The sequence below is a fragment of the Zonotrichia albicollis genome, chromosome 29, assembly GCF_047830755.1.
Source record: "Zonotrichia albicollis isolate bZonAlb1 chromosome 29, bZonAlb1.hap1, whole genome shotgun sequence".
Taxonomy (NCBI): Eukaryota; Metazoa; Chordata; class Aves; order Passeriformes; family Passerellidae; genus Zonotrichia; species Zonotrichia albicollis.
Genome location: NC_133847.1, coordinates 1,846,557 through 1,872,967, shown reverse-complemented (window position 1 = coordinate 1,872,967; position 26,411 = coordinate 1,846,557). Strand labels below are relative to the sequence as shown.

Here is a 26,411-nt window from a genome sequence, read left to right as displayed (position 1 = left end):
AGCACTCTGCTTCCAGCAGCGCTGAACCCAGAGGCTCAGCAGGGCTGGAGGTGCCATGCTGGATCCCCAGCTGAGGGATGGAGGTGGCAGCAGGGTGACGTGGCCAAGTGGAACTGGACACTGCCATTGTTCTCCCCGTGGCAGCTCAGCTCCGGGAGCCACAGCGCGGGCACAGCCTGGGCACCATCTGCGCCTGCACCCCGGGGCACCTCGCCCCTCCAGCCTCAGGGTGGCACCGTCCGAGCACAGCACCCGTGGGTGCAGCACCCTGGGCTCCATCCGCCTGCCAGCAGGTCACAGCCAGGGACTTCGCCTGGTCGCCAGCACCGGGTGCCAGGGAGCTCCGTCCCAGCAGTGCCAGGGAGAGGGCCGGGCCTGGCCCCTGGGGGGACAATGGCAGTGCCACCCACAGCCCCGTTAATGAGCTCTCGTTTGTTCCCCAGCCTACTCTGCACCAGGCACGCCCCCTGCGAACCGTTCCTTCGTGGGATTAGGACCAAGGGATCCTGGGAGTATCTATCAGGCACAGGTGAGAGCGGGGATGCTGCTGGGGGGACCCTCCTGCCCTCACCCTGGGCACCCTCGCCATGGCATCACCGTGGGCATGGCCAGTGCTGGCATTGCCGTTGTGGCTGTCGCTGATGTGACATTGCTGATGTGGGCGCCCCTGCCGTGGCATCACTGCCATGGCATCGCTGCTGAAGGCATTGCCACCGTGGCATCACTGCCATGGCATCGCTGCTGAGGGCATTGCCACCGTGGCATCACTGCCATGGGCCTTGCCACCACAGCATCACCGCCGTGGCGTTGCTGCCATGTTTGTTGCTCCTGTGGGCATTGCTGCTGTGGGCACTACCGTGGGTATCGCCACTGTGGCATCACTGCTGTGGGACATTGCTGCTGTGGATGTGACCTCTGTGGCCATCACTGCTGTGGCCTTGCCACCATGTCTGAGGCCACGAGGAGTGTCACCACAGCAGTGGCATCACCGCTGTGGGCATTGCCACCACCAGCCTGGCCACTGCAGACATTGCTGTTGTGGACGTCCCTGCCATGGCATCACTGCCATGGGTGTTGCTACTGTGGCAATGCCACTTTGGGCACCACTGCTGTGTACGTCACCACTGTGGGGTTATTTCCATGTGCAGTGCCACCGTGGGCATCACCACCATGGCACTGCAGCTCTGGCACTGGCACTGCCAGCTTTGCTGCTGTGAGCATCACTGCCTTGGCATCACCGCTGTGGCCCCTGGGCATTGCTGCTGTGATATCCTCGCTGTGGGCACCCAGTGCCAGGGCTTTAGGCACTGCTGGTGGCTCAGGGCCACCACCAGTCATAGAGAGAGGTCACTGCCGTGTTCTGGCTGTGCCCTGCCTGGCACCACGTGGCACCACCCTGCCTAGGTGCCCAGGACATCCCCAAAGGGGCAGCACCAGGGCCGTGGGTCCCTCTCAGTGTGGGCACGGGCACTGCTGTCGCTCAGCTGTGCCCGTGGCCACCCCAGCTGCAGCAGGAGGTGTGTTTGCCTTTCCAGGGGCATTCCATTAGTCCTGGGTTCCAGAGCTGGCACTGGTGCTGCAGGCAGCGCCATGGTGCCAGCATGGGGTGGCAGCTCCTGGCCTCACTTGTGGCACGAGTGGTCTGGCCTGGGCAGCTGCAGTCCTGCCTGGCAGGTGACACAGGTGACAGGACAGGGGGATGGGGTGCGGACAGTGCCATGCTGGGGCGCCCTGGGGTACTGCCCTGGCTCGGGGGGTGCTCAGGGTGCTGTGCTGTGCCAGGTGGGCACTGGGGGCTGTGAGCAGTGACAGAGGGTACCTGGGGGTGCTGTGCTGTGCCAGGCTGTGAGATTTGGGAACCATGAGCTGGGACACCCAAGGGTGCTGTGCCGTTCCAGAGGAAAAACATGGGGGACCCGGCTCTGATCACACCCCCCACCCTGCCTCAGTTTCCCCAGCCCTGCACATGGGGTGGGCAGCCCTCCAATGGCCTTGGGTCCCTAAAGAGGAGACCTGGGCAGCACCAGGAGAGCCTTGGAAGAGCATGGGCCAGAGTCCCTGTCCGGAGACGGGGTCAGAGCCCCTCGCAGCCCCAGGACCCCCAGGGTCCCTGCGAATGGGTGTCCCCAGTCATGCTCAGGGAGGCTCCCCAGGGCTCGAGGATGCTGTGCCAGGGGAAACTGAGGCACGGGGTAGGAGTTGGTGTCCCAGAGGGGCAGCTGAGACCTGCCACGCTCTGGTCATGTGTGGCGGGGCCTGGAAGGGTTAAGGGAAGCAGCGGCCCCGAGCTGTCTCGTTTCCAACGGAAACCAGACATGAGGTAATCGGGAATGAACTTGAACTTGGGGCTGGGGGGGAAACAATGGGAGGGTGGCAGGGGGCCACCTCGCGGGGTCCCCAGCCGTGCCACTCCCCTACCTGTCCCCAGGTGGCCCTGGGAGAGCCTCCCTTTGCCGTGAAGGTGCAGAGGGACCGGCCCCAGGGGAGCGCGGGTGGCCGCGGTGCGGAGGACGGACAAACTCAGCGCAGGAGTGGGGACCGAGCCCCGTGCGCCGAGCGGGGACAGCGCAGGGACAGCGCGGGGACAGCGCAGGGACAGCGCAGGGACAGCGCAGGGGCAGCGCGGGGACAGCGCAGGGACAGAACAGGGGCGGCTGCCTCGGGCTCTGGGAGCGGCGGGAAGGGAGGACGGGGCAGCCCCGGGGCAGAGCACTAACGCCGGCCTCTCTCCTCTCTCCGGCAGTCCTGGTACCTGGGATAATCGCCGCCGTGCCGCCCCTTCGCCTCCCTTCTCTGCTTTAGGCACCCCCAGAGGAACATCCCCGTCCCCGAGCACCAGGCCCAGCCTTGCGGTGACGACGGAGAGCGCGGCCTCACGACGACGACAACGACGACGACGACGACAAGCAAAACCCACACCCGAAGGAAAGAGCAAGGGAAAGGAAGAAGGAAAAGGGTCAAACTGTTTTAAAATGGAAAAAAAAAAAAACAAAGCCCCACAAACAAAAAAACAAACAAACCAACAACCCATCCCAGGAGGACCTTTCCCCCCACCCCGGCGATGCGCCAGAAAACAAAGAAACAGGAAAAAAAGAAAAAAAATGAAAGAAAAAACACTATTATTTACCCCGTGGGCCGGCGCCGCGCTGAGACCTGACCCGAGCGGTGCCAGCGCTGCCTCCCGGCCCCGCCGGCCGCTCGCCGAATATGCAAACGGCTTTGACTCTCTCGTTCTTGCCTCTATGTGAGTAAAATAGATCAAAACCTCCCCCGCCGACCCCCCCGGCCCCAGACTGTCGGGGGTTCGTGGGGCTGGGCCGGGGAGCCCCTCCCGGGAACCCCTCCCGCTGCCGCAGCCCCGCGGGGCAGAGCGGGCGCGCTCCCGGTCGGGCGGGAGGCGCTCGGTGCTGTGCGGGCGCCCCGGGGACGGTGACATCGCGCTGCGGTGACGCTCGTGCGGTGGCACAGTGGATCGAGCGGGTGGCACAGGAGGAGGGGGGTTGTGACCCCAGCGGGTGCGTGGGCACGGCCGGGATGGTCGCGGCGGCGGTGGCACCTCGGTTCCCGCTCGGACACGGTGTCGGTGTCGGTGTCGGTGTCGGGACGCTCCCACCTCGCCCCACGCGTCACAGCGGCGGTGGCACCGCGGTTCCATCGGGGACGCGGCTCGGGGACTGTCGCAGCCCGGCGGCCACGGTCGCGCCGAGGCACCGGTCACCATCTCTCTGGTCGCCTTCCTCCCCCAAGTCTGCACCGCCCGGGCCCCGCGTGTCCCCAGCCTGTCCCCGTGTCCCCAGCGTGTCCCCAGCCGTGTCCCCAGCGTGTCCCCAGCCGTGTCCCCGTGTCCCCAGCCGTGTCCCCAGCGTGTCCCCAGCCGTGTCCCCGCGCCCGGGGGTTCCGCGGGAGGGGGCCGTGCGTCCGTGTGTTTGAGCTATGCATTCCTGTGGACAGGTACCGGGGGGCAGGCAGGGTGCGCTCGTGTTGCACATTTTGTAGGAAATGCACTTTTAAGAGGGAATCATCAAAAAAAAAAAAAAAAAAAAAAAAAAAGAGGAAAAAGAAGAAGAGAAAAGAAAACAAAATCACAAAAAAAGGGGAAGAGGAAGAGGAGGAGGAGGTGGAGTCCCCGGCACCGGCTTGCCGGGACGGCTGGTTTGGGGTTTTTGGGTTTGGTGGTTTTGTTTTTTTTTTGGGTTTGGCTTTTTTTTTTTTTTTTTTTTTCTTTTTTTCTTTTTTGGATACAAAAGGATGGAGCAGAGAAGCCCAAGCGACGGCGAGGGCAGAGCCAGCCCCCCCCGGAGCCCCCCGGAGCCCCCCGGAGCCCCCCGGAGCCCCCGGCCCCGCGTCAAGTGCCTGAACTGCGGTGGGGAGGGGTCCCGGAGGAGCCGCCCCCGTCCCGTGCGGTGACAGCGGGGCCGGGAAGGGGACACAGGGACGTGGCAGTGCCTTAGAGCAGAGCGACCCCCGCGACGGCCCAGGCGAGGAGGAGGAAGAGGACGAAGGTGCCCGTAGTCCCAGCGAGATGAGGACAGACCGATCCCCCGAGCATCTCCGGCCCAGGGGACACCCGAACGGTGCTGATGGAGAGGAGCCACCACGGAGCTCCAGGAGCTCCAGGGGACATCACTGAGGCCACCGTCGGCCCCCAGAGCCGCCCGAGGAGCAGCGAGCGGCGCCGCATCCCCATCCCAGCCATCCCCGCTTCCCCCCGCTTCCCACCCCCGGGACGGCACAACGAGACACCGGGGAAAGGGCTGACGCAGGAAATCCCGGGAGACAGAAAAACAATAAAAAAGGACAAGAAAAGGAGAAAACCCACCAAAAAAAAAAAAAGTTAAAAAAGGAAAAAAAAAAAAAGAAAAGAAAAAACAACAAAAAAAGCGCTTGGCGGAGAGGGAAACCTGTTTTTTTTTAAAAAAGATCTGAGAAAAGAAACACATAAAAAAGACAAAAAAAAAAAAAAAAAAGACAAATAAACTGCATGGTGCTTTAACAGGATCTGGTGACCTGGCTCAACCCAGCCGCGGCTGGCTGATGCTGTGCATGGCAGACTCTTATTAACCGGCTCTACCTTCCCCTTCAGCAAAAGAGAAAAAAAAAAGAGGAAAAAAACAAAAAAAAAATCTGTATAAAAGAAAAAAACAGCCGTAAAAAAAAAAACACACAAGAAAAAAAAATCCATGTTTTCCTAATTTGCACGAAATTTTATACCACATGATGTGCCTTGCCTTCGAAGCCTAAGTATTACTGGACCCGATATCAGTGCGAGGGAGTCGCTGCATGCCCGGGGCTCCCGGGGGGCCGGGGGGGTCGGGGGCCGCTGCCCCCCCCTCGCCTCCTGCATGGCTTCTTCTCGGCCGGAAAAGTCCCTTTTTCTCTCTATTCTTCTTCTTTTTTAACCGATTTTCCCCCTCAGAAACGTCTTCCAGTTGGTAATACCGATGCATCCTCTGCGCCAACACACCGGAATATGCAATAGCTGTGGGGGGGCCGGCCGGGGGGGCGGCCACCCCTTTGCTTTGCCTCTCTTTTCTTTGTTTTCCTTCCCTTTTGGGGGGTTTTGAGTTGTTTTTTTCTGCTTCCAGCAACCAAAGGCAGCGAGGCGGGAGGCGGCAGGGACCCCTCGGGGGTCGCGGTGTCCGGGCGGGCGGGACCGAGCGGGGCGTGCGGGGATGGAGCGGGGATGGAGCCGCGGGGCCGCCCGGGCCGGGCGCGGCTGCCCCGCTCCCCATTGGGGCACCCCCAGTTTTACATTGGTGTTCAGCGGGGCGCGGGCCGAGCCCGGCTGCTCTCGCACAGGAATGGAACCGAGTGAATGTAGCTGAGCCCCCACCCCGGGCCGGGGACACGGGGGTCGCAGCCGCCACCGCAGCGCTCCGTGCCCGGGTGCGGCAGGAGCGGCAGGTGGTGCCTTCCTGCCCCCTGCCCCGCTGCCGAGCAGGGGCCCGACACCCCCGAAAAACCCTGAATTTGCCTTAAAACCCCCGCGTTCCGCCGGCTGGAGACCCCCGAGCTCCCTCCTGGGGCTGAGAACTGACAGCGGTGGGCGGGTGGCACCGGCATCGCTGCTGGTCGGGCATGAAGAAACGTCGTCGTCAACAGTTTTGAATTTTTGTTTGTTTGTTTGTTTTGGTTTTGTTCTTTTTTTTTTTCTTTTTTTTCCTTTTTTTTTTTTTTTTTTTTTTTGGTGTCCAAAAGTATTAGAAGGGGGTGACGGGGTGGTCGCGTCCCGCCGGGTTTCGCCCACAGTTGAGGCTGGTTTGAGGGTCCCGGACCCTTGGGGGGAGCCTTGGGAGACGCTTCTTGATGCAAGGTGCAGTATTGATTTCTGCAAGGACAATGCAAGGAGGGAGTGGGGGCGGCGTCCAGCTGGGGGGTGGGGGGGAATGAAATATTAGAATTAAAAAAAAAAAAAAGAGGGGGAAAAGAAGACAAAATTTAAAAAAAAAAAGTGAGAGAGGGTTTTTTAAATAGAAAAACAAAAAACAAAAAAAAAAAAGAAGAAGGGGGGGTTAAGGCTGGAGAAAGCTCAGCTCAAAGCAAAAAATATTAAAAAAAAAAAAAAAGCATTTTTAAACGGTGACAGTGACAGCGGAGGGAGGGAGCGGGGGCACCGGGGCAGCTCCCTGGGCCAGCCCCGGGGAGGCGAGGGGCGCTGGCGCCCCTCGGGCCTGGACCCCCGCCCCGAGGAAGCCCCGGAGCCCCCCCAGTCCCCGCGGGGACCCCCCCGGGCCGCCCCTGCCCCGCTTTGCTGCCTCCCCACCCCGGGCCGGCTGCACCAAAACCCGCCCTCGGCAAGAAAAGCACCTTAAACCAAATTCAAAAAGGCAAAAAAGAATCAACTGGACGCCCCCCAGCCCGTCGGGCGGCACTGGGGGGGGCGTGCCGGGGTTTCCCCTTGCGGGGCCGGGAGCCCCCCGTGCCCCCGGGGCTTTGCACTGCTCCCCGACACCCCCGGGGCCGCCCCCCGGCCCTGCCCAAAGGGAATATGCAACACCCCGGGCCCTCCGCGGGGGAGGGGGCACCGCTCATTTTTATTATTTCTAATTTTTTAATCATTCTCCCTTCTTTTTTTTTAATCTTCTGGCGGCCTCGATGGCCACGGTCGGGGGGTGAGCGCAAAGCCGGGGGGGGAGAGCGCCCCATCCCTGGGGAAGCTCTGGGGGTCCCCCGCAGGATGGGGATACGAGGGGGCTCCGCTCGACAATCACCGCGGGGGTTTCATGCACTACAGGCTCTCCTAGAGGGTTTTTAGTCGGGCTCGTCGGCTTAAAAAAGTTAATTAAAAATAGTCCTTGTGACCTATAAATAAAACAAATAACCTGTACATATATATATATATATATATATATATATATCTCCACATATATATATATGGGGCTGCAGGGCCGGGGGGGGGGCGCGGGCCCCCACACAGTTAAGGTACTTTAAATCGCAAAGGAATATATATATATATAAAATCTCATACATATATATATATATGTATATGTATATATATATATATATATGTCTTGTTTGGTGGAGTTTGGGCTTTTTCCTTTTTTTTTTTTTTTTTTTTTTATTTTGGTTTTTGTTTGGTTCTGTTTTTGTTTTGTTTTGGTTGGGGTTTTTTTTGTACTCGGAGTTTGGAATTTGCTGCTTTCTGCCCCACCCCGGGTATCCCACCACCGGCTGGGATGGTGCCCCTGGTGATGGGTGCCCCGGGAGAGGCCCGTGGTGACCCTCTGGGTGTGCCTGGGTATCACTGTGGGTGCCCCACCTGGTGCCCATGGGGGTCCCATTGGTGTTCCAGATGATGCCCCTCTGGGTGCCCCAGGTCATGCCCACGGGTGCCCCTCTGGGTGCCCCAGGTGATGCCCACGAGGGCCTCTCTGGGTGCCCCAGGTGGTGCTCACGAGTGCCCCGCAGGGTGCCTCGAGCCGTACCCACCATCGCCGCTCCGGGTGCCCCTCTGGGTGCCCCAGGCGATGCCCAGGGGTGCCCGGCCCATGGGTGCCGCTCTGGGTACCGCGTGCCCCGCCGGGCGCCCCGCGCGATGCCCGGGGGCAGCGGGAGGTGGAGCCGGGCTTGGGGGACATCCCACCCCTGGGCAAAGAGCGGCAAAAGGACAGAAACCGCCCCAAAAAGGCGCCGCGGCGGCAGCCGGCCGGACCGCGCCTCTTACCCAAACCAAAAATCCCGCCGCAGTGCCTCCGCGCCGCCGGCTGCCCCGGCCGCCTTTTCGGGGGGTCCCCGCTCCCCCGGGCCGGGGGTGCCCCCTCCCCGCAGTTATATTTTACTCGTTCGCCGGATTCTCGCTTTCGCTTTGCCGCAGCCGATACACACCGCGAGCGCACCAGGGCCGCGGGCCGGGGCCGGGCCCCCCGCGCCCCCCGCGCCCCCCGGCCCCGCATGGACCCCCCGACCCCCGCTCGCCTCCCTGGTGCTTCACGATATTTGATTATACCATTGTACGCAGCCATTACCGATAGCGCCGCTCCTGCCTACATACACTTACTGACCCTGATACGGATTTTGGGGGTTTTTTTTTTGGTTTTCTTTTTTGTTTTGTTTCTTTTGTTTTGGTTTTGTTGTTTTTGGTTTTTTTTTTCCCGTTGTTTTTTTTTTTTTGTTGTTGTTGTTGTTGTTTCCCCCCCTCCCCTATGCAAAAAAGAGAAAAAAGAGACAAAAAAGAAGAAAAAAACAAAAAAGAAAAAACTGACACACAAAAAAAGATTAAAAAATGAAAACGAAAAAAAAAGACAAAAAAAAAAATGTATAAAAATTAAACAAGCTATGCTTCAACTCCAGCTCGCCTCCGCCCTTCCTTCGCTGCCCCGGGGGAACTGGGGAGCGGTGCCCAAGCGGGGGGACACGGGTGTCCCAGCGGGGGAGGGGGCACGGGGGGCACTGGGGGGAGCAGAGCCCGCCCCGGGGGGGCACCCAGAGGAGGGACCCCCCCATGGCCGCCCTTGGCCCGGCAGAGCAGGGGACGGAGCCGGGAGCCCGCAGGGGACAGGACACGGGTGGGGACAGGACACGGGTGGGGCAGCCGCGGCTCACGCGGGAGTTCGGAGCTGCCGCCGCCTCCTCTGCCTCAGATTTGGCCACGGGACGTCACCACCTCAAGCGCGTGACGTCACCGCCTAGTGGTGTGACGTCACTGACGTCACCCGTAGATCGGCGTTGGCCGAAGCTGCGCTTCACCCCCGCGGTGCCCACGGTGCCCAAGCACTGCCCAGGACCCCACGCATCCCCTCGGTGCCCACCCCTCGCTCCGGGCTGGGCTGGCAGCGATGGGGGCCGGACACCGGCCCCGCCCTGCCCAGGAACCGGCCATTGTCCCCCGCCCGAGTGGCACCCAGGGCTGCGGGACAGCCCCCTCCCCGCGCGGGGACACGACACGCTTGACGCCGGGGTAGGTTGGGGACACATTTAGTGGGCACATTTGGGGATGTCCTCGTGCCCCCGGGCCGGGTCCCCGCCGGGCCAGGGTCGGGGGCACGGGGAGGCCCCGCTGCCGCCGCGCTCCCGTTCAGCTCCCGGGGATCCGCGCCGGGTCTTGGTCCGAGCCGGGCCGGCCGCGGGCGGGAGGTGCCACGGTGGCCGCGGCTGTCGCCGAAACCCGGCGCGGATCCCCGGCCCGCGGACGGGAGGAGGGCGCGGTGCCCGTCAGAGGCGCTCCGGAGCGGGCACGGGGATGCGGGGGCACTCAGAGGGCCGTGGCCGCGGGCTTGCTCTGCTCCCTGTCGTCCTTCAGCTCTTCCCAGTCCTCAGCAGCCGGGTTGACGTGGCCGGAGCGCTCCAGCCTGTGGGAGGGAGGGAACGTCGGTCAGCCGGACACTGCACCGGCACCGCCGCCCCGGCCCCGGTGTGGGGGGGTCCCGGTGCTGCCCCGCGGCACCCGGGCTGTGGTACCTGTCAGTCTCCAGGCTCTCCGGGTGGTCGTTCTCCTTCCTGCGAGGGGAGAGAGGCTGAACGGTGCCCGGGGACAGCCCTGCCCCAGCCCATGGCAACTTTCAACGCAGTTGTCCCCTGGCCAGCACCCCCCGCCCCCCACACCAATCCAACCTCTTCTTCCTGAGACTCCAGAGCCGGTTAATGAGCAGCACGACGAAGACAACGAAGAGGAAGACGACGACGGCCGTCAGGCCAATGAGCCACGGCTGCAGCACCTTGGGGCCCGTGCCTGCATGGCCACGGGACAGGCAAGGGAAAAGACAGGGATGGGGACAGCTTCAGGGGAGCTCCATCTTCCAGGGGATGGGACCCCCCATGGGATGGGACATTGGCACACACTCACTGTTCCCCCTCCCCAGTGTCCCTTGGGTACCAAGGAAGGGACCCCCGACACAGCTCACCTGTCCCCAGTGCAGTGGGGAGCACTGGGGCAGCAGGTGGGTGTCTCCAGATCTTCCTGCTCTGCCCCCAAAAGTTGCTGTTGGAGCACTGGGACAGACTGGTCCCACTGGAAAGGTCTCCCAGGAGCTGATCTGATGCTTGAGGGGAGGCCTGGCCACCTCCCCAGGTACCCCAGGGCACAGAGTGGCACGGGGGCACTTACCTGTCTGTCCCTGGGCAGTGGAAGCGAGGACGAGCAGGAGCGACAGGGACTGCAAGAGCTTCGGCATTTTTGGGCAGAGGCTGGGGAACGTCTGGAGCCTGCTCCTGGAGCTGAGCTTTTGTCACCTGCTGCTATCGTGCCTGCACTCTGCACCCAGGGCAACAGGCGCCTTTATTGGCCCCAAGAGGACAAAGTGGCTGCAAGCACCATGGCAACGTGACTCCTGTCATCCCTGGCAGGTGGTACCACTCCCCTGGCTCAGGCACTGGCACCCCACCACACCCAGCGGCCACCTCCGGGAGCAGCATGGCAAAGGACAGGCGTGTCCCTGTGCCCAGGGCTGGGGACCACGCCCGGGTGGGCAGGTGGATGGAGGCAGGGACAGACAGGTGTGGGTGGGGGCACAGGTGGAAGGACAGATGGGTGATGGGGTGGAGAAGTGCCCACCCTGCCTGGTTCCCCCTATCCCAGCTGGCAGGTCTGGGGCAGATCCCATGGAGACGGGGCAGCACAGAGGGGTGGGGAATGCCAGGCACCCCAGTCCTCCCCTGGGCACGAGCCAGCTGCCCCCAGACAATCCCAGGTGGGACCCCATCATGTCCTCAGGGAGTGTGTGCCCACAGACTGCCAGGAGTGAAACACTGACAGGGTTAGCTCAGGGACACCATGGCAGGGCGCCCACCCACCAGGGCACAATAAAACTGAGGCAGAGGGCGGCCACCAGCACCCAGGGAGGGACAGTGGACTTTGGCAGGGAAGACACAGAGAAGAACCCTGCTGTGTCCTGTGGCAATTCCTCCAGGGGTTAAGAAGAAGATGGGGGGCACAGGGACCCAGCCTCAGCTTGGGTTTAACTCAGGGGCTGCAGGTCCATAAAACAGCCCCATGCCCAGTGCCCTCTCCCAGAACCCAAGTGAGGCTTCAGGGTGCTTTGTCCCCCAAGACTGGTTTGGGGCCACCTCTGGCAGTGCCAAGGCACTGAGGGGGTGGAGGGGGCACAGCCAGCCTCAGCATCCAGCTGTCCATCCTCCGTCTGTCCCTACCCCTGTGCCCATGCTGACTTGGCCCATCCAGAGGGGTATCCATGTTTCTGTGTGCACCCGTGCCGCCTGCCACCATCAGCTGTGCCCCCACACCGTGGGCTTGCACCCCCAAGCACCCCCTTTATTCACCCATGTGCCCATGGCCGGGGCTAGCATGGCTGTGCCAAGGGGTGCTGTTAGCCCAGGCACAGGTTGGGATGCCCCAGCCCTGCCACCCCCGTGCCGTGCTGGGCCAAGGGGTGAGCAGGGCTGGGACAAGTGGTGCCACACTGCATTGGTGTGACAGCCCAAGGGGAGCCCAAGAGCAGCGCCGGGGCTGGCAGGGAGGGGAAGGCTCTGTGCCAGGGTTGGGCAGTGCCTACACCCAGGGCCACGCCGTGACCCGATGGCCAGGCAGGGCTGCAGGGCCCTGCTGGTGACAGGGTGTCCCAGGAGCCTAGAAGAATCTCTTCTTGGGAGGGTCAGCAAAGGAGACGGAGCTGCGGGGAGCGAGCAGCTGCAGCGGGATTGGGGTGTCTGTGCTGGGCAGGATTCCGCTGCCTTCATCCTCCACCTTCTGCTCCACCAGCACCTCATCCTCCTCCAGCCACTCTGCCTCCAGCACGGGGCCTTCGGCCATCTCTGCCTTCTCCTCCGGCTTGGGCCCAAATGCCCAGTCTGCAGGGGCACAGAGGGAGCTGTCAGCAGCCCCAGCCCCGCCGCAGCCCAGCCTCACCTGGGGGGATCCCCCTGGCCCCCGCCCAGCCCAAAGCCCGGCCCCGCTGTGGGGAGCACTCACCGGCAAAGTCGTGCACCAGGTCCTTGATGAGGTGCCCCACGATGGCATATGCCACCACCAGCACCAGCGTGGCTGCCATCATCAGGTAGAGCACATAGCGGGGCAGGTGGATGCTGTCCAGGGCAGGGGGCCTGTAGTCCACATACAGCACCCCGTCCTCCTCGGGGGGCGACTGCAGCAAGTGCCGAGGCCCCGGTGCCCCCCCGGTGCCAGGGAGGGGGACACCCCCTGGCAGGGCCATGGCCAGCTACCCCTGCAGCCCCACCCCGAGCCACTGGAGCCTCTGCCACGCAGGGGACTGCAGGGGGGGAGGTGGCATCAGGGTCCACAAGGCTCCTCGGTGCCAGCAGCTCTCAGGGACAGCGGTGTCCCTACAGCTGGTGGCAGTGCCACTCACCCGGCGGCAGAGCTGCGTTGCTGAGGAGCTTAGCACCTGCTAATCCAGGCACAGCCGGGCTGCCTCAGCATGGGAGGTGACCAGGGGGCTCTGATGTGGGTCAGGGTCTCCAAATCCCGCTCCTCTGGGAGCACCACTGGCACCCCTGCCCCTCGGTGAGTGAGGAGTCACGGACAGCTGGAGAACTCCCAAAGACAGGAATGGGGAGGGGTGCCCGAGGCCTTTCCTCCCTCCCCTGGGCTGGGTTAAATCCCTCAGCAGGCCCCGGATCCCTGGAGCAGATGGCTGAGATCCCAGAGGACACAGCACCCTTGGAGCCCACGGGAGCAGGGATTTGGGGATGTCTCAGCCACGGGAGCTCCCACGGGGCCCCCTCTGCTGTACAGGGGAGCAGCCCATGGCAAGAGGCTGTCACCTTCCCAGGTGGCTGCCACGTGTCACCCCAGCACCCAGGGTCACCCAGTGTCACCCCAGCACCCAGTGTGACCCAGTGTCACCCCAGCACCCAGTGTGACCCAGTGTCACCCCAGCACCCAGTGTCACCTCCCCAGGGCAGAGCAGCCTGCAGAGGGGACCGAGTCCATGTTTCCCCCAAAAGCAATTCCCCCCACACCATGAGGGTGCAGGTTTTAGCCCAGACCAGCAGCAGCTTTGAAAAAATCCCAAACCCTCCCAGCAGAGGCTGAAGGTGCTGGTGGAGTTCAGTGCCGAGTCAAGGCTCAAGGCTGAGTCCTGCTCCAGTCCAGCACCTCCAGCTCTGCTGCACCAGGGCATCCCTGCCCAGATCGCAGCCTCAGAAATGCATTTTGTTCATTTTGTCTTAAAAGGTATTGGGAGAGCAGAGATAAATGCTGGCACAGAATGACTGGGAAACAACCCTGCAAGGTGTGAGTGAGTCACTGTGGCAAAGCTGGGGAGCAAAGGTGGGGGCAGCCGAGGCGGGAAGTGGGGACAAAGAGCCTGCCAAGCTCCAGGGTGCTGGAGCCCACGTGCCAGCAAGGGAACAGTGGGAATGATAACGTGGCCTTGGGGAAGGCACCCGTCTATCTCACTGTGCTGGGCATGGATATGACACAGGGACACCCCAAAGTGCCACCTGGGTCCTGCCAGGGGCTATGGAGGGTGAGGGAAGGGGGACAAGCAACCCATAACAGCTGCTGACTCCAAACATTGAAAATACCAGATGTTTGTCCTCAGTGCTGGGGAAGGGCAGTCTGGAGCCCCTCACCCTCCACATGGCACACAGGTGACCCTACCCACAGCACTCAGGTACATGTCACTGACTCTTGGTGTGTACAGGTGACCAAAACTGGTCACATCTTGACTAAGAGCCCTTTCCATGGGGTCCTGAACTGGGCCAGAGTGGGCCATGGCCAGGGCTGCCCCTTGGCTGTGGCCCTGAGCACCAGAGCCCTGGGGATGCTGAGCTGGCTTCAGGGACTAAGAGGATTGAGCCTGGGAGTGACTGACAGGGAGCCCTTGGAGAAGGGGAAAAGGGATGCCCAGCAGGATGCCAGGCCCTGCAGGGCAGTGGGACCTACCAGGGCACCTCAGACAGATCATCCTCCTCCATAGGGCTGGGGGTTTCACCTTATGCCATCAGGGACCCCAGGCCCTGTTCCTCCCAATGTGGCTGGACTCGATTTTAAAAGTCCTTTCCCATCTCAATGGTTCTATGACTTCACTTTGGCAGCCCCCAGCCTCCTGCCCAGGGCTTGACCCCATGGCAGTGGGGGCACTGCACACCTGGGCACAGGTAAATCACAGCTCGATTCACTCCAGCTTCCTCTGCCAGTGCTTTATTCCCTGCCAAACCCCAAACCCCAGTGCCCAGGCTGGGCTGACTGAGGGATCTGGGTGCCAGCAGCAGCCTCAGCTCTCCTGGCCCTGGTTAAACACAGGGGAAAGCCCAAGCAGGCTCTGCCTCACCCTGCCCACCCTAATGGCAGCGCCCTTCCCTGCAGAAAAAAACCCAGCCATATCTTCCCAACTTTGCCATGAAACAACCCCCATCCTGGGGCAGAGGCTGCCACAGGCTCAGCTCCAGCTTGTCCCAACAGGAGAAGCCAAACCCACAGCGCGGGTGAGGAGGGCCCCAGCTCGGCACCAGCACCGAGAGCAATATCAAAGCATCCCAACACCACAGCCCACAAGAGCGGGTGCCCAAAGCCCATCCTAGCCCCCAGCAAAGCTCAGCTGCGGAGAACGGAGCTGCCGACGGGGCAGCACCAACCCAGGGCAGGCCCAGGCCCTGCAGGGCCGCAGCAGGCTCCGACGTGCCAAGCTGAGCCCATCTGGTCCAAGCCCTGAGCCACGCTGCGGGCGGGCAGCGCCGATCCTGGCAGGGAAAAGGGGCAGATCCAGGAAACAGCGGCTGGCGAGGAGCGCTGGGGAGGCAAGTAGCAGCTCAGCCCGGATTTGGAGGGAAAAGGTGCTTGTAATTGTGCCAGAGAGCAAACCCAGTCCCTCCTGCAGCTCGGCAAGGCACGGATCCGCCGGCGGCAGCAGGAGGGGGTGGCAGGCAGCACACCCAGCTCGCAGCCCCCAGCCCGGGCTCAGGAGGAGGCCTGCAGCTTGCAGAGCCCGTCGGCGTACTGGAACTGGGCGCCGTTCTCGTACTCGTACATGTCCAGGGCCACCTGGCAGCTCTCGCGCACCACGCGCTCCTCGTCGGCCGCGAAGGCGCGCAGGGCGCGCAGGCAGCCGGGCCGGGCGATGGAGCCCAGCGCCTCGGCGCACTCGTGCCGCACCATGGCGCTCTCGGCGCGGCTGCACAGCGCTGCCGTCAGCTGGGGCACGCACGCCTCGTCCTGCAGCTGCCCCAGCACGTAGCCGATCTCGTGGCGGAACAGCGCGCTGCCGCAGCGCAGCCCTGCGGGAGGGGGCACAGTGAGCTGGGACACCCCAAAATTCATCAGGGTGCCCCAAAACGCGCCAGGATACCTGGATGGAGCCCCCACCTGAAAGCTGGGGATGCCAAGGGTCACCACCCCAGCCCTGTGTACAGGAAGGGCTGTCCCACCTTGCTCCCTGATCCCAGCCCTGCTCCCTGATCCCAGCCCTGCTCCCTGATCCCAGCCTGCTCCCTGATCCCAGCCTGCTCCCTGATCCCACCCAGCTCCCTGATCCCAGCCCTGTCCCTCCTTTGATGGCAGCACCCACCCCCAGCAGAGCTGTTGCCCCCTGCCTGCCCAGGTTCTGCCCCACCACGTGATGTTCCAGGCCATGGCAGCATGGCCAGGAACTCCAGCCCTCCAGGACCAAGCAGCTGGAGCAGGAGCTGACAGATCCCACCTTATGGACCTCAACAGGCTCAGATGGCTGGAGAGCCTGACCCACTTCCCTCAGGCTGGGAGTAGGTCCAAACAGGTCCTGGGATGTGGTCTGCCCTTTTGTCACTCAGGGACATTCCCCTCTCCAGAACTATTCCCAAACACCACCAGGCCCTGATATTCCAGGCCAGGAGAGCATGACCCCAAAAACCCCAGACCCCCATCACAGCCAGTGCCCTCCCTCCCTCAGGGAAGGAGGTCTGGAGGGTGGCAAGGGGACTCTGGAACACCAGAGACCACCCAGCGCTCTGCAATGTAGCAGGGAACAGCAGCCTTAGACACAAACACGTGAGAGCAGCTCTGCACCCCTGGATTTGGGAAGGGCTCGTCCCAGATTAGCCCGGACAGACCCACAGCAAGGCCAGGCCCTCACCTTCTGCCAGGGCCAGCACAGCAGCCTGGCCCCCCACGTTCCGCAGCGCAAACATGGCCCGGTAGCGCTCAAACAGCTCCTGGGACTCATCCAGGAGGATCTCCCGGAGCTTGGCAACATCTGTCTCCTCTGAGGGGGGAGCAGGATCCACAGAGCGGTACGGGCTGCTGCCTGCCTGCTCCTGGTTGTTCTGCAGCCACTCCAGCCTCCTCACGGCCAGCTGACACGTCTCTGCCACCTGTGGGGACAGGGACACGGCCCTGGCTGCATAACAGCACTGGACAGCGCCAGCAGCAGCCCAGCACGCAGCAGATGTCACTGCCATGTCCTCACCCACCCGGCCAGTGTGGGACCTGCTCCAAGACCAGCGATGCTGATCCCAGAGGAAATGGCCCCTCGGGAAGCTCACCTCGACCACGGGATCCTGGGAATAGCGTTTCAGGACATCCAGCACCTTGGGGTTCCCAATAGCACCCAGGGCTTCACCTGAAAGATGGATCAGGATGTAATCAGAGTGTCTGTGTGAGAAGAACCCTGCTGTGCCCTCTGGCAATGCCTTGCTTTGCTCTAAAGCACAGACACAGGCCAAACTGACCGATCCCACATGGGGCAAACGTGGGCACAGGCCAGACTGACCAATTCCAAACAGGACAAACACGACAGGAGAAGCCTGGCCAACCTGTCCTGCCAGATGTGGCTAGAGAAGGTGGTGAGGTGTTACGTGACTCAGGGTTTGACATCCAAGCCGGATCAGGCCCCCATGAGGTGCCCTGTACAGTGGGGGAAGCACCCCAAGCCCCACTTGCCAGCCAGCCCCCTCCCCTGCCCCCAGAGCCGCAGGAGCCGCTGCCGTACCTGCCTCGTGCCTGACCATGGGCTCCTGGGCCGTGTCCTCCAGCACGCGGATGAGCACCGGGATGGCGGCCTCGTCCTGCATCTGGCCCAGGCAATAGGCCAGTTCATGCTTCAGCAGCGCCGAGCTGTCCCCAAAGGCACGGCTGATCCACTCCACGGCCACGCGGCCGCCCAGGTTGCGCAGGGTGAAGAGGGCCCGGAACCGGGCGGGCAGCGGCTGCGCCGCGTCCACCAGCGTGCGGCCGATGGCCTCCACCTCCTGCTCCGTCACCATGGCGCGGGCGGCTCCGGGCACGCTCGGGGCTCCGGGGGGCTCCTCGGTCACACTCCTGCGTCCGGGAAAGGGAGTCAAGGTGCGCCCTCAGCTGCCAGCGGGGGCAGGGCGGGCGGGAAGGGCCGCGGCCCGGCCTGTGCCGGAGAACCGGACCCGGGGCTGACCCCAGAGCGCGTGTCCTCGGACACTCGGTTTCACCGGATATCCGAGGCGGACACAGACCGCCTGCAGCGACAGACGGAGCCGCCGAGCCAGCGGGAGCGGGACCCGAGAGGAGCGGCCGGGCCGGGGGATCCCGGGGGGTTCGGGGAGGGCCCGACGGTACCGGCACCGCACTCACCGCGCGCCGCCATCTTGCTGCTCCACCACGTGACCGCCCGGCGGCAGCGCCTGCGCAGTACGCACGGGCGGGGCCGGCCGCGAGGGGGCGCTGCGGCCCCCCGGCTGAGGGCGCTGCGACCGCCAGGGGGCGCTGCGGGAGGGGCAGGGCCGCTGCCGCCATGGCCGGGCCCGGTCACGGAGCGCGGAGCCGGGCGGGGCCGCGGAACGGAGCCACAGACACTCCGAAGAGGGGCCGGAGCTGCCAGGCTGGGCAAGGCCCACCCTGAGAGGGGCTGAGGATGCCAGATTGGGCAAGGCCCACCCTGAGAGGGGCTACAGTGTTCCAAGGAGGGCAGAATTCCTCTGGAGAGCGGCAGGGGGTTCTAGGCTGGACAAACCCCTCTGGAGAGGGGCCAGGGGTGCCAGGCTGGGCAAGGCCCACCCTGAGGGGGTCTGGGGGTGTTCCAGGCAGGGAGAAATCCCACCAGCAAGGGTTCAGGCAGTGCCAGGCTGGGCAAACCCCACCTTGAGAGGGACCTGGGGTGCGAGACTGGACAAAATCCCTCAGGAGAGGGGTCAGGGATGCCAGGCTGGGCAAAATCCCACTGGAGAAGAACCAGGGGTGCCAGGCTGGGCACACCTCTCCAGAAAGGGGTCAGGGTGTTCCAGGCTGGGCGAACCTGTCTGGAGAGAATCCAGGTGTGCCAGGCTGAGCAAAACCCCTCTGGAGAGGAGCTGGGGGGTGCTAGGCTGGACAAACCCACAGGGCAGCACATCCCTGAGTTTGTGAATGCAGTGTAATTCCAGGCTGGTGTCAGCCCTTGCAAGGCACTGCTCCGCCTCTTCCTTCCCTCTCCTTCCTATGTGTGTTTACACAGCAAGTTTCAAACCTCCAAAGGAGTTTTGCCTTATTTCAAGGCTCCTGCTGATTTTGGTTCAAAGGAGAGCCTTTGAGACAGAGGAAAGGGAGACCCCAGCAGCCGCCCCCTCCCAGCCCTAATCCCCACTGTACTCCCGCAGCACACAACACACCACCAAACAGTTTAGATCCTGGGAGAGAGAATGGGCACAAAATACATTCCACTGCCTGAAACCTGCACAGCGAACCCAGCACGAGCGTGACACGGCCGCCCCTCCCCGCCCTGGGCCCGCCTGGTACAGCTGGAAGCACTGGGCCAGTTTGCCAGAGTCCACAGTGAGTCTGCAAGCAGGGATGTGCAGGGCAGCTGCTCCTGGGCCATCAGCCCTCCCCGCAGCTCTCGAAGTACTGGCACATCAGCTCACGCACTTGCTCGGCCCGGTTGTCCTCCATGGCGGCCGGCGCGGGCTGGCAGGGCTTGGGCAGCTCGGTGGGCTCGGCGCCCTCCAGCCACTCCTCGTTGAAGGGGTTGTCATGGGCCTCGCAGACGTTGTGCAGGATGCAGCAGGCGAGGACCAGGGTGGGCAGCAGCTCCAGGCTGCAGTCATCACACTTGAGGAGGATCTGCCAGCGCGCCTTGAGGCGCAGGAAGGCATTCTCGATCACGCTGTGGGCCCGCTTCAGGCGGTAGTTGAACTGCAGCTGGCGCTGGGTCAGGTTCTTGTCCTCCTGGTAGGGCTTGAGGATCCAGTCCTGCAGGGGGTACGTGGCATCGCCCAGCAGCACGTACTTCTGTGCCTTCCCCATGAAATGCTTAGGAGGGTTGGGGCACAGCCGGCCCTCCTTGGCCAGCACCCACAGGCTGGAGCTCTCCAGGACCGCGCTGTTCTCCATGCTGCCCGGGAAGGCGGTGGAGACGTCCCAGAACTGGCCCAGCCCGTCCACGGTGGCCTGAGTGAGGATGGAGTGCCAGCCCTGGCCGTTGCAGTAGTCGGCGGTGAGGCGCAGGGGCGGGTGGATGGGGATGTGCAGGCTGTCCAGCGCCCCGATGCAGTGTGGGAAGCCCCAGCGCGTGCAGAAGATGCGCGCCATGTTCTCCAGCTCCTTCTCGTCGGGCAGCCGCAGGTAAAGCGGCTTCAGCAGCAAGACCACGGCGTAGCTCACCTCCCGGACACAGCTCTGCACCGTGGAGGGCCCCACGCCGAAGAGCGGGCTCAGGGTCTGGTACTCCACGTTGGTGGCCAAGTGCCACAGGGCCACGGCCACCCTCTTCTCCAGCGGCAGGGCGGGGTGGAAGTGCGCGCTGTGCGGAGCCAGCCCAGGCCGCAGCTGGTTGCAGATGTAGAAAAAAGTCTCCTTAGACATCCGAAACTTCTCCAGCCAGTCCTGGGGCCCAAACTCTTTCAGGACCACCTGCTCCCACCAGTCCGTGCTCCTGAGGCTGGGCCAGGCGCGGGGGTAGAAGCAGCAGCTGGTTCTCCTCCGGTGAGCGATGAGGAGCTGCAGTGCAGGGGGGAGACAGCAGTGTGAGACAGCACTTCCCTGCACCTCACTGGGACCCCCTTCTGAAGAGACCACCCCGCTCAAGAGACTTGCTCAAGGCAGGAGGATGGCCAGTGCCAAGTGGCCAGTGGTCCCAACTGGTCTAACACCAGTCAAATCTTCCTGTTCCTGGGAAACCTCACTGCAAACCCACCAGGCAGTAGGTGTGACTCTAGACAAGATGCTCAGGTGTTGCAGATGGAGCTTTCTGGCAAAGCCCTTTTTTGGGGTAGCCATTCTCTCTGGGGGTTTGTATTTTAATGAGCATTGCTGAATTTCCAGCAGCCGAGGGAACTGTGGGGTAAGTCCCAATTTGGAAGGGGGAGAGAGCATCCCTCAAAGGTAGGAATCATGATTTGAAAGGGGAAGCTCCTAGCCCTTCCACAGGAATTGTTTTTCTGTTATTAAATTCTACAATGCAACTTTAAACTAAAAAGAGGCTTTAGTCACCTTCTTCAGCCACTGCCCAGGCCAGCAGGTTCCTCATGTTTCCCCTCAGCTTGTCCTTGCAGCCAGGGATCCCTTGTATCCCCCAATGCATCCCTCACCTTTGATGTCACCCCCATGTCTGCAGCATTCAGAATCCTTTGTGTCCAGGATCACATTCCATGTCTCTCAAGTCCCATCCTTTGTGTCCCTGTTTTTGTGTCCCACAGAACTCCCATGTTCCTCATCCTTTGTGATCTCTGTGTCCATGTGTCCTTCCTGTCCCACATCCCGTGTTTTGGGTCTCACATGTCCCCCACCCTCTATGTCCCCCTTGTGACTTCCCCATGCTTCCTATCCTTTCCACCACTGTCCTTTGCATCCTTCTCCCCCCATCAATGTTTTGTGCTCCCGTGTACCCCGCGCCCCAAATCCCCCATGTCCATGTGTTCCGTGTCCCCATCCTGTGTCCCCGGGATCTGTCCCGCATCCCCCCATCCTCCGTGTCGCCGTGACTTCCGCTCGTCTCCCGTGTCCCCCACCCTTTGTGTCCCCGTGATTTCAGTGACCCTCCATCCTTTGTGTCCCCGCGATCCCCACGTATCCCCGCACCCTCCGTCCCCCGTGACCCCGTCCCCGCCTGCGGTTGTCCCCAGGTCCCGGCGGCCCCGCCCCGGTCACCGTCATGAGCCGCTTCTGCCGCTGGCTGTAGTAGTGCCGGAGCCAGGCTCGCCGCTGCGGCCCGTCCCAGCCCCCGCCGCCGCCGCCGCTGCCGCCGCCGCTCCCGGTGCCGCTGCCGTTCCCGGCCATGGCCCCGGCGCGCCGCCGCCGCCGCCGCGCCAGCGCGCACAGGAGCACCAGCAGCCGCTCCCGCATTTTCAAATCGGGAGCCGGGGCCGCCCTGGAAGTGATCGGCGGCAGGGTCACGGTGGCACCGGGGGGCGGGACGGGGTGGTGCCGGTGCCGCTCCGCTCCGCGCGGCACGGCTCTGCACGGCGGCGTACCGCTAGCTCCATCCTTGCCTGCGGTAGGGACATGTCCATCCCCACCGCACCGCACCGTGCTGCCCATCCCCACCCGCATCCCCACAGCACCATCAACCCCATCCCACAGCATCACCATCCCCATCCCCACGGCATCACCATCCCTATCTCTATCCCCATCATCCTCATCCCCACAGCACCATCATCCCCATTCCCATCCAGACTGCACTACCATCCCCACAGCACCACCATCCCCATCCCCACAGCACCACTATCCCTATTCCTATCCCCATCCCCATCCCACAGCACCATCATCCCCATCCCCACAGCCCCACCATCCCTATCCCTATCCCCATCATCCCCATCCCATAGCCTCCCCATCCCACAGCATCACCATCCCCATCCTCACACCACCATCATCCCCATCCCCATCCCACAGCATCACCATCCCTATCTCCATCTCCATCATCCCATCCCCACAGCACCACTATCCCCATTCCCATCCCCACAGCACCATCATCCCCACAGCATCACCATCCCTATCCCTATCCCTATCCCTATCCCTATCCCTATCCCTATCCCCATCCCCATCCCCATCTCCATCCCCACAGCACCATTATCACCATTCCCATCCCCACAGCACCAACATCCCCATCCTCGTTCCCGCCACTCCGCACATCAGCTCTGCCATCTCCATCCCCACCACCATCACCACCTCTCACCAAACCACACCAACCCCACCATCCCCACCCTCACCACCATCCCCATCCCACCCCATTCCCTTCCCGCCTCCAGGCTGGGCTGGAAAAGGCTCACTTGGGCTCAGCTGCGGCAAGGACCGGCACTACAGAAACAAGGAAAACCACAACAACAAAATCCCAAATCTGCCTTGGATTTGCAGGAAGGCTAGAAAAGGCTGGAAAAGACTGGAAAAAGCTCAGTGGGTTCAGCTTGGGCAAGGACTGGCACCAGAATGGCAAAAGGCCCAAGCACAGACAGGCAGTGCCAGTGCCCTGCTGGTGCCCGGTGAAAGGAATAATATGAATGTGTCTTTACAAACAGACTGTGTGAATCTGCTTGTAGATAGGGCCAGGGACTTGTAGATAAGGAAGTAACTGGAGAAACCATCAGTTTCAGAAAGTGTTACTAATTCGCAAGGACTGCTGCTCAGCCAAGGTCCTGCTAAACCCCTGAACTTGGAGAAGAAGAACAAAGACAATAGAATGAATATCATATGTTAAACAAAGGGGGGGATGCATATTAGAGGGGGACATACAGTAGGAAATTCAGGAAGTTTGAAGTTTCTCCACCTCAGCCAGTGGAGAAAGGGAGAGGCTGATGTGGCCATGACAATTAGGATAAAAAGGAGGCTGCATCCCCCAACAATCTGAGAGGCCCCATGGGAAATGCCCCATGGTCTCTCCCTTTGTTTATGAATAAAGTTACAGGACTCCTCTGTCTCCTTTTTGGACATAAACCTCTGGTATCTTTAATTTTTCTGTACACCTGGGAGTAATGCCAGGGCCTGGATGGTATCCCAAAAGTGGTGCCTACTCTTCCAACATCTGTTGGGTTTCCAGACTGCCATGGCAGGGCAGATCCCACAGATCTCCTGAGGCAATGGACAATGGGGGGGTGCTGCAGGGAAGTTTCTGGGTTCCTCACGGCCCAAGCCCAGGATCTGCTAGAGGGAATCATCTTCAGTTCTGGAGGCACTTTGAGCACCACAAGATCAGAAGGATCCAAAGGATCCATTACCCCTAAGGATGTTGGAGAGTGCCCAGAGGAGGGACACGGAGCTGGGGAAGGGCTGAGGAGCAGCTGAGGGCACTTGGCTGGTTCAGCTGCAGCCCAGGAGACTGAGGGGAGGCTCCTCGGGGGCTGCAGCTCCTCCCCAGGGCAGGCACAGGGGCAGGGGCTGAGCTCTGCTCTGGCACAGGGACAGGAGCCCAGCAAGGGCTGCAGCTGTGCCAGGCCTTGGCATGGAGCTCAGGGCAAGGTTCTGCCCCCCGAGGCTGCTGGGCACTGCCCAGGCTGCCCAGGGAATGGTGCCAAGGCTGCCAGAGCTGCAGGAGCTCCCAGGGGTGCTCAGGGTGGGGGTGTTGGGGTGCCTGGGCAGGGACAGGGGCTGCACTGGTGATCCCTGAGCATCCCTCCTTGCTCAGGATATTCTAGGAATGATTCTGTTTCCTTCTCAGGACTGCAGCTATCAGGTGTTGTTGAAAATAACATACAAGGGAGCCTTAATGAGAGACTTGATTATTATGGGAGGCTGAGCTTCATGATTGATAACCCAGGAGTCCAAGGTTAATATCAGAGATTGCATGCAGCTCACTGCATTGCTGCAGTAGGGCCAGAATGGGTGGCTGTGCTGTGCAGGGTAACAGTGAGGTGGTCACTGGGGTCACCAGAGCAGTCTGGGGGGAGGCACCCTCTGCCCCCCTGTCATGGGTTGACCCGGAAGGAGTGGGAATTCTGGGAAGCTGTGGTCAAACCAATGAAGGTTTTGAGTTTCATACTGACACCTGGTGTCGCCAGTGGGGTTTGGACACACCTCCGAGAATACACAGGGGTTAAAAGCAGGGCACTGCCCTGGCACTTCCTCTTTTTGGACATCGCGGCCGAGGAGTTCAGACCTCTCTCCCTCGCCCGGCCCGCTGCTGCTGGGCGGGGGAGGGGCCAGCCATGCGGTGAGGCCTGGGGGCCTGGATAGAGATGGTGTTGAGGGGGCTTCGAGGATGGAAGGGTGGGGGAGCCCCAAGAGACATCGGGCAGCCAGCCACCCCCCCCCCCCCTCTCTTCCCCCCCCCCCAGGAGAGCAGGAGAGCAGCCAGCGAGAAGGGGGAGGAGGACTGCCCGGCCGCAGCGGCAGCGTGTGGGCAGCGTGCGTGGGAGCCGTCCGACAGACAGAGACTGAAAACTTTTAACCCTTTCCTGCATGATTGGGGCCTTGCGAAAATGCTAATCCTCCTCGAAGCTGAATAAGAAGGGAGATGAGAGATGATATGAGATAAGGACCTCGGCCCGGAGTTTGTGGAGATGATTGGATGGGGAGAGATGATTTGGAGTGGCCTTTGGGCTGGACGTTTTCTTGTAGCCATGGACTCAGTTGTTCCTGTGACACAGACTGCATTTAGGGGGAGGCAGTGCCTCAAAACCAGGAGGGTTCATTTGTGAGGACCCCCCGGCCCCAGGGGGTTGGAAATATATGGGGGGGACAGTTGTCCCAAAAGCAGAGACTGTGCCTTTTTGGAGTGAGACAAGGCATCCTTGAAAGACCACCCTAAAAGCAGCTCTGGCCATGTCTCAGTGGTGAGAGCACTGAGCATGGAAGGAACATGTCACAAGCGGCAGAAATGGACTTTCCGGGCGGTGCCAAAGTGACAAAGAAGCATCTGGGATTTCACTGTTTCCAGGAAAAGCCTATGGAACAAGAAGGACTCCTTTTCCTCTCCATGAACTGCAGTTTGAGTATACTAACGTGTGGGGCCAAGGCTGGGCAGTTGGTATTTTTGAGAGAATGTATTGGATTGGGAAAGTCAGGGAGTGGGGAGGAGGAAAAGTGGTTTTTGTAAGGTTTTCAATTTTTTTTTCTTTTCCTTATAGTCTTTCCTATTTTTTCCTGTAGTTTTAGGTAATAAAGTGTTATTTATGTTTAAGTTGGAGCCTGTTTTGCTTATTCCTGGTCACATCTCACAGCAGACACCAGGGTGAGGCCTTTTCATGGGGGCACTGGCTCTGTGCCAGGCTCAAACCATGACATTTTTTGGTTCCCTGACCGGGAATCGAATCACGGGAGAATGATGAGGTAAAGCTGTGAGATGAGACCAAGAAGAATAAGGAAAGCATGTACTAAGTTAAGGTAGATGAATAGTCATAGTGAATCTAAGGTATTGTTGTGTAGAAGTGTTTTGTAATTTTGTTGATAATTTTAGAAAGTGTATTCTCGGAGGTGAAGGGTGGAGTGTCATGGGTTGACCCGGAAGGAGTGGGAATTCTGGGAAGCTGTGGTCAAACCAATGAAGGTTTTGAGTTTCATACTGACACCTGGTGTCGCCAGTGGGGTTTGGACACACCTCCGAGAATACACAGGGGTTAAAAGCAGGGCACTGCCCTGGCACTTCCTCTTTTTGGACATCGCGGCCGAGGAGTTCAGACCTCTCTCCCTCGCCCGGCCCGCTGCTGCTGGGCGGGGGAGGGGCCAGCCATGCGGTGAGGCCTGGGGGCCTGGATAGAGATGGTGTTGAGGGGGCTTCGAGGATGGAAGGGTGGGGGAGCCCCAAGAGACATCGGGCAGCCAGCCACCCCCCCCCCCCTCTCTTCCCCCCCCCCCAGGAGAGCAGGAGAGCAGCCAGCGAGAAGGGGGAGGAGGACTGCCCGGCCGCAGCGGCAGCGTGTGGGCAGCGTGCGTGGGAGCCGTCCGACAGACAGAGACTGAAAACTTTTAACCCTTTCCTGCATGATTGGGGCCTTGCGAAAATGCTAATCCTCCTCGAAGCTGAATAAGAAGGGAGATGAGAGATGATATGAGATAAGGACCTCGGCCCGGAGTTTGTGGAGATGATTGGATGGGGAGAGATGATTTGGAGTGGCCTTTGGGCTGGACGTTTTCTTGTAGCCATGGACTCAGTTGTTCCTGTGACACAGACTGCATTTAGGGGGAGGCAGTGCCTCAAAACCAGGAG

At 61.5% G+C, this 26,411-nt stretch overlaps 4 protein-coding genes across 10 annotated transcripts in view; 1 reads left to right on the top strand and 3 right to left on the bottom strand.

Moving 5' to 3' along the window:
* The window catches only part of NFIC (nuclear factor I C), a 37,974-nt gene extending 34,817 nt beyond the window's left edge, over window positions 1-3,157 (top strand). For 4 of the 6 annotated variants that reach the window (XM_074528686.1, XM_074528685.1, XM_074528681.1 and 1 more), the window contains 2 exons: window positions 444-529; window positions 2,744-3,157. In XM_074528686.1, the coding sequence (XP_074384787.1) occupies window positions 444-529; window positions 2,744-2,761 (104 nt within the window). In that variant the 3' untranslated portion in view covers window positions 2,762-3,157. The remainder of the gene's footprint in view (window positions 1-443; window positions 530-2,743) is intronic. The other 2 variants (XM_074528682.1, XM_074528684.1) reach the window with 1 other exon arrangement.
* Window positions 3,158-8,470: 5,313 nt separating this feature from the next.
* On the bottom strand, window positions 8,471-14,399 carry SMIM24 (small integral membrane protein 24). Of its 2 annotated transcripts, XM_074528695.1 has the most exons (4): window positions 10,544-12,017; window positions 10,051-10,168; window positions 9,898-9,936; window positions 8,471-9,788 (listed from the first exon to the last, which is right to left on the bottom strand). In XM_074528695.1, exons 1-4 carry the CDS (start codon window positions 10,608-10,610, stop codon window positions 9,692-9,694), a joined length of 321 nt encoding a protein of 106 aa, XP_074384796.1. In that variant the 5' UTR covers window positions 10,611-12,017; the 3' UTR covers window positions 8,471-9,691. The 2 variants fall into 2 exon arrangements, 1 of the variants encoding a protein (XP_074384796.1); XR_012577231.1 differs by lacking the exon at window positions 8,471-9,788 and adding an exon at window positions 12,365-14,399 and having other exon boundaries at window positions 9,906-9,936; window positions 10,051-12,243.
* A 145-nt stretch (window positions 14,400-14,544) lies between these two features.
* Window positions 14,545-18,036, bottom strand: DOHH (deoxyhypusine hydroxylase). The gene is made up of 5 exons (XM_074528694.1): window positions 17,936-18,036; window positions 17,322-17,650; window positions 16,876-16,952; window positions 16,467-16,704; window positions 14,545-15,633 (listed from the first exon to the last, which is right to left on the bottom strand). The coding sequence occupies exons 2-5, from the start codon at window positions 17,593-17,595 to the stop codon at window positions 15,317-15,319; spliced, it is 906 nt and encodes a 301-aa protein (XP_074384795.1). The 5' UTR covers window positions 17,596-17,650; window positions 17,936-18,036; the 3' UTR covers window positions 14,545-15,316.
* A 149-nt stretch (window positions 18,037-18,185) lies between these two features.
* LOC141725363 (uncharacterized) lies at window positions 18,186-21,841 on the bottom strand. The gene is made up of 2 exons (XM_074528687.1): window positions 21,425-21,841; window positions 18,186-20,275 (listed from the first exon to the last, which is right to left on the bottom strand). Exons 1-2 carry the CDS (start codon window positions 21,824-21,826, stop codon window positions 19,157-19,159), a joined length of 1,521 nt encoding a protein of 506 aa, XP_074384788.1. The 5' UTR covers window positions 21,827-21,841; the 3' UTR covers window positions 18,186-19,156.
* Between the last annotated feature and the right edge of the window lie 4,570 nt (window positions 21,842-26,411).

Bases quoted from the DNA above. Each gene is read 5' to 3' on its own strand.
- SMIM24 (XM_074528695.1), bottom strand. From the start codon at position 10,610: ATGCCGAAGCTCTTGCAGTCCCTGTCGCTCCTGCTCGTCCTCGCTTCC. The intron at 10,169-10,543 runs GTAAGTGCCCCC...GTGGCCATGCAG, and splicing joins CACTGCCCAGGGACAGACAG to GCACGGGCCCCAAGGTGCTG. The intron at 9,937-10,050 runs GTTGGATTGGTG...CTCCCCTCGCAG, and splicing joins TGGAGTCTCAGGAAGAAGAG to GAAGGAGAACGACCACCCGG.
- DOHH (XM_074528694.1), bottom strand. From the start codon at position 17,595: ATGGTGACGGAGCAGGAGGTGGAGGCCATCGGCCGCACGCTGGTGGAC. The intron at 16,953-17,321 runs GTACGGCAGCGG...TCCATCTTTCAG, and splicing joins CATGGTCAGGCACGAGGCAG to GTGAAGCCCTGGGTGCTATT. The intron at 15,634-16,466 runs GTGAGGGCCTGG...CCCCTCCCGCAG, and splicing joins TGTGCTGGCCCTGGCAGAAG to GGCTGCGCTGCGGCAGCGCG.
- LOC141725363 (XM_074528687.1), bottom strand. From the start codon at position 21,826: ATGCGGGTGGGGATGGGCAGCACGGTGCGGTGCGGTGGGGATGGACAT. The intron at 20,276-21,424 runs GTGACCGGGGCG...CCTGCACTGCAG, and splicing joins GGCAGAAGCGGCTCATGACG to CTCCTCATCGCTCACCGGAG.